Source organism: Myotis davidii, unplaced genomic scaffold (assembly GCF_000327345.1).
Source record: "Myotis davidii unplaced genomic scaffold, ASM32734v1 scaffold1395, whole genome shotgun sequence".
Lineage (NCBI taxonomy): Eukaryota > Metazoa > Chordata > Mammalia > Chiroptera > Vespertilionidae > Myotis > Myotis davidii.
Genome location: NW_006288604.1, coordinates 298,294 through 300,979, shown reverse-complemented (window position 1 = coordinate 300,979; position 2,686 = coordinate 298,294). Strand labels below are relative to the sequence as shown.

At 61.3% G+C, this 2,686-nt stretch overlaps 1 protein-coding gene across 1 annotated transcript in view; it reads left to right on the top strand.

Annotated features, from left to right (window-relative positions):
* PXDN (peroxidasin) overlaps positions 1 to 2,686 on the top strand; it is a 70,215-nt gene that overhangs the window by 60,015 nt on the left and 7,514 nt on the right. The window contains 1 exon segment of the mRNA XM_015561791.1: positions 440 to 688. Coding sequence (XP_015417277.1) covers positions 440 to 688 — 249 coding nt within the window.

Sequence of the window (2,686 nt, the reverse complement as noted above, 5' to 3'; positions counted from 1 at the left end):
GCTGGGGGGATGGGGGGCGAGGGGGGAGCTCGGGCCGTTCTGGTCCCGGGCGGACCAGTTGCCTCATCGGGAGAAAACCTTTCGCTTGAAAACCATCCACAAGGTTGGCATCCGCTCCCCGGGGGTTAAGACAACAGGCACGTCCTTTCCAAGTAGAGCCTGGAGCATGAGTCACAAGCCAAACATTTCTTTAAAATGGCAACACGGGCCTTTGGCTTGTTGCTAAACGATTTGGCAAAAACAACGTATTTCACAAGCCGTTAGGGGACGTGTCCTTTTGGCCAATTCCGAGGTGTTTTTTCTGTGTCTGAATTGAAGTTGAATGTTGCTGTTTTCTCCCTGGAACTAATGAACTGTTCGGTTTGGTTTCTCTTGGTTTTGTTTTTCTCTTGCCTTCCACCTGGGAGCAGGCAGGTACGGTTCTCCCCTAGAGCAGTAGCTACGGCAGCAGTAAGCGCAGTTCTGTCATTGGGTGCCCGTGATTTCTGTCTCTGACTGTCCCCTCTTCCCTCCTGCCCCGACCGCACCAGCCGCCCACGCTCCCCTAACGACCTGCTGGCCCTGTTCCGCTACCCGAGGGACCCCTACACCGTGGAGCAGGCGCGCGCCGGCGAGATATTCGAGCGGACGCTGCAGCTGATCCAGGAGCACGTGCAGGGCGGCCTCATGGTCGACCTCAACGGAACCAGTCAGTACCCAGGCTCCTCCCTGCATCTTCCTGGGGAGTGGGTGTCGCACCCCCTCCTCGGTGCCTTCTGAGGGGCGTGTCTGTGAAGGGCGCAGTCGGGTGACAGCGAGGGTCCTGTAGGCCCCACCTCGGGTAACAGGGACCCTCTGGGATATGAGCTGGGCGGTCCCTGCCCACTGGCTGTGACCCAAGGTCCCCGGGCAAAGGAGGTTTGAGGGAGGACTTTGCAGGACAACTGCTGTGTAGGTGGCGCGGTGTCTGTGCTGCTGTCGGGAAGGGTGTGTGTGGAGCTCCCGCCGCTGTCCTGGGTGCTGATGGGTGGCATGGGTGACTGCCACCCTGTCACTGTGCCCCTGGCACGTGGCATTGCCCATCAGTGACAGGAGCCTGTGCCAGGCAGGAGTGCCAGAGGTGCTGTTGGATGGTGGTGACCGGGTGTTACTGTGCAACAGCGTCGCTCTCACCAGCAGCTGTGCGTTCAGGGTTGTGCTGCTGGGGACAGTCCCGGAAGCAGCTGACCTGAGGACGCGGTGCCAGGTGATCCGAGATCCTCTGCTCCCGGCTTTCCGGTGGTTTCTACCTTGTCTTTGAGGAGCGTCTTTTGCCATCAGGACACAGCGTTACTCAGGACTGAACGCTATTCCTCCGGACAAGTGCGCGCGGTGAGGGAAGGCGTCTGGGACCAGTCCGAGCCCAGTGTCCTGGCGGCCAGCTGTGTGCAGATGCCTCCTGCTTCTCCATCCTGGGGCCCCGGCCCCTCGGGGTCATCTCCACTGGTCTCTAGGCGACCGCCAGCCTCCGCTCCCAGCACCCGGAGAAGCGTCAGAACCCGGCCATTCTGCCCAGATCTCTGCCGGGCACTCGCTGCCGACTGTCGGGGTCAGGGCTGGGCAGGGGTGTCTGTGGAACGGTACTGGAGGGAGGTGGCCATTGGGGACCAGGTGCCCTGGTGAGAGGGTGCGTCTCGCTGTGAAGGCAGAGGTGACCGTCACTCAGCCTGGCTGCAGTGGACGCTCACACAGGTGTCCACTGAGACGTTAACTGCAGGCCTGCCTGTGTCCTGGTTCTGTGACCTGGGAGTGGTACCTCGTGGGGAACAGACTGACTTCCCCAATAACAGCACCTTCCAGGCCCGGTCCCGCCTCGAAGCGGTCGCTTGTCTACCCCTTAGTCTTGGATACTAACTTACCTCAGTCAGCAGTTCCACCTGTACCCAGCGGCCTGCATTCTGAGGTCGCTTTTATATATTTCTGAAGTGAGCTAGCCTGAAGAACATGGCTGAAGTGGCAGGTTGCAGCCTTCCTGGTGAGCGTCTCCTTTCGCAGACGTGCTACCTGCGTCTGCAGACAGGTCTGCGTTTTATCGGTGAACGTCCAGACGCTCTGGTCCAAGTTCACGGGCTGCTGTGTCTGCGTCCACCCGGTGCTGGCTGTTCAGCAGTACAGACACCGAATCATACAGCCCAGGGGATTCTGGGAGGCAGCCCAGGAGCTGCCGCTGACCCCGCGGCCACCGCGCAGGCAGAGGGGCTGCACAGGGAAGCACCTTGGGCCCTGGTGACGTGGGTGGGAGCCGGTGTTCGGTGTTCAAGGCTGAGAATGGAGAGATTTCATGGGGACTGTGAGTGAGGCAGGCGTGGCAGTGTCCCTGCTGATCTCGGGAAGTGGCCGCCCACCAAGCCTTCCGTCCGGGTGAGCGTGGCCCTGGGCGGCTGGATCCCAGTGTCACATCCCTGGCCTGTGGGGTTTCCTCCCGCCGGGTCCTCACCGCATCCATGTGGGGGTTTCGAACACGGCCCTACAACAGGGAGTCTGTGTCTGTCAAGTGTATGAGACTGGGCCTGGGTCCAAGAGATGCTTGGAAGAGGATGCGCTGGTGACCGAGATCTCGCGGTGCCGGCCAGTGTGGGGGAGCGCAGGTGCCGCTGTGAGCGCGCTGGAGATGGGAGCTGTTCTGCTGGCCTTCACGTGCGCCCCTGGTGCCTTAGCCCCCTGCGTG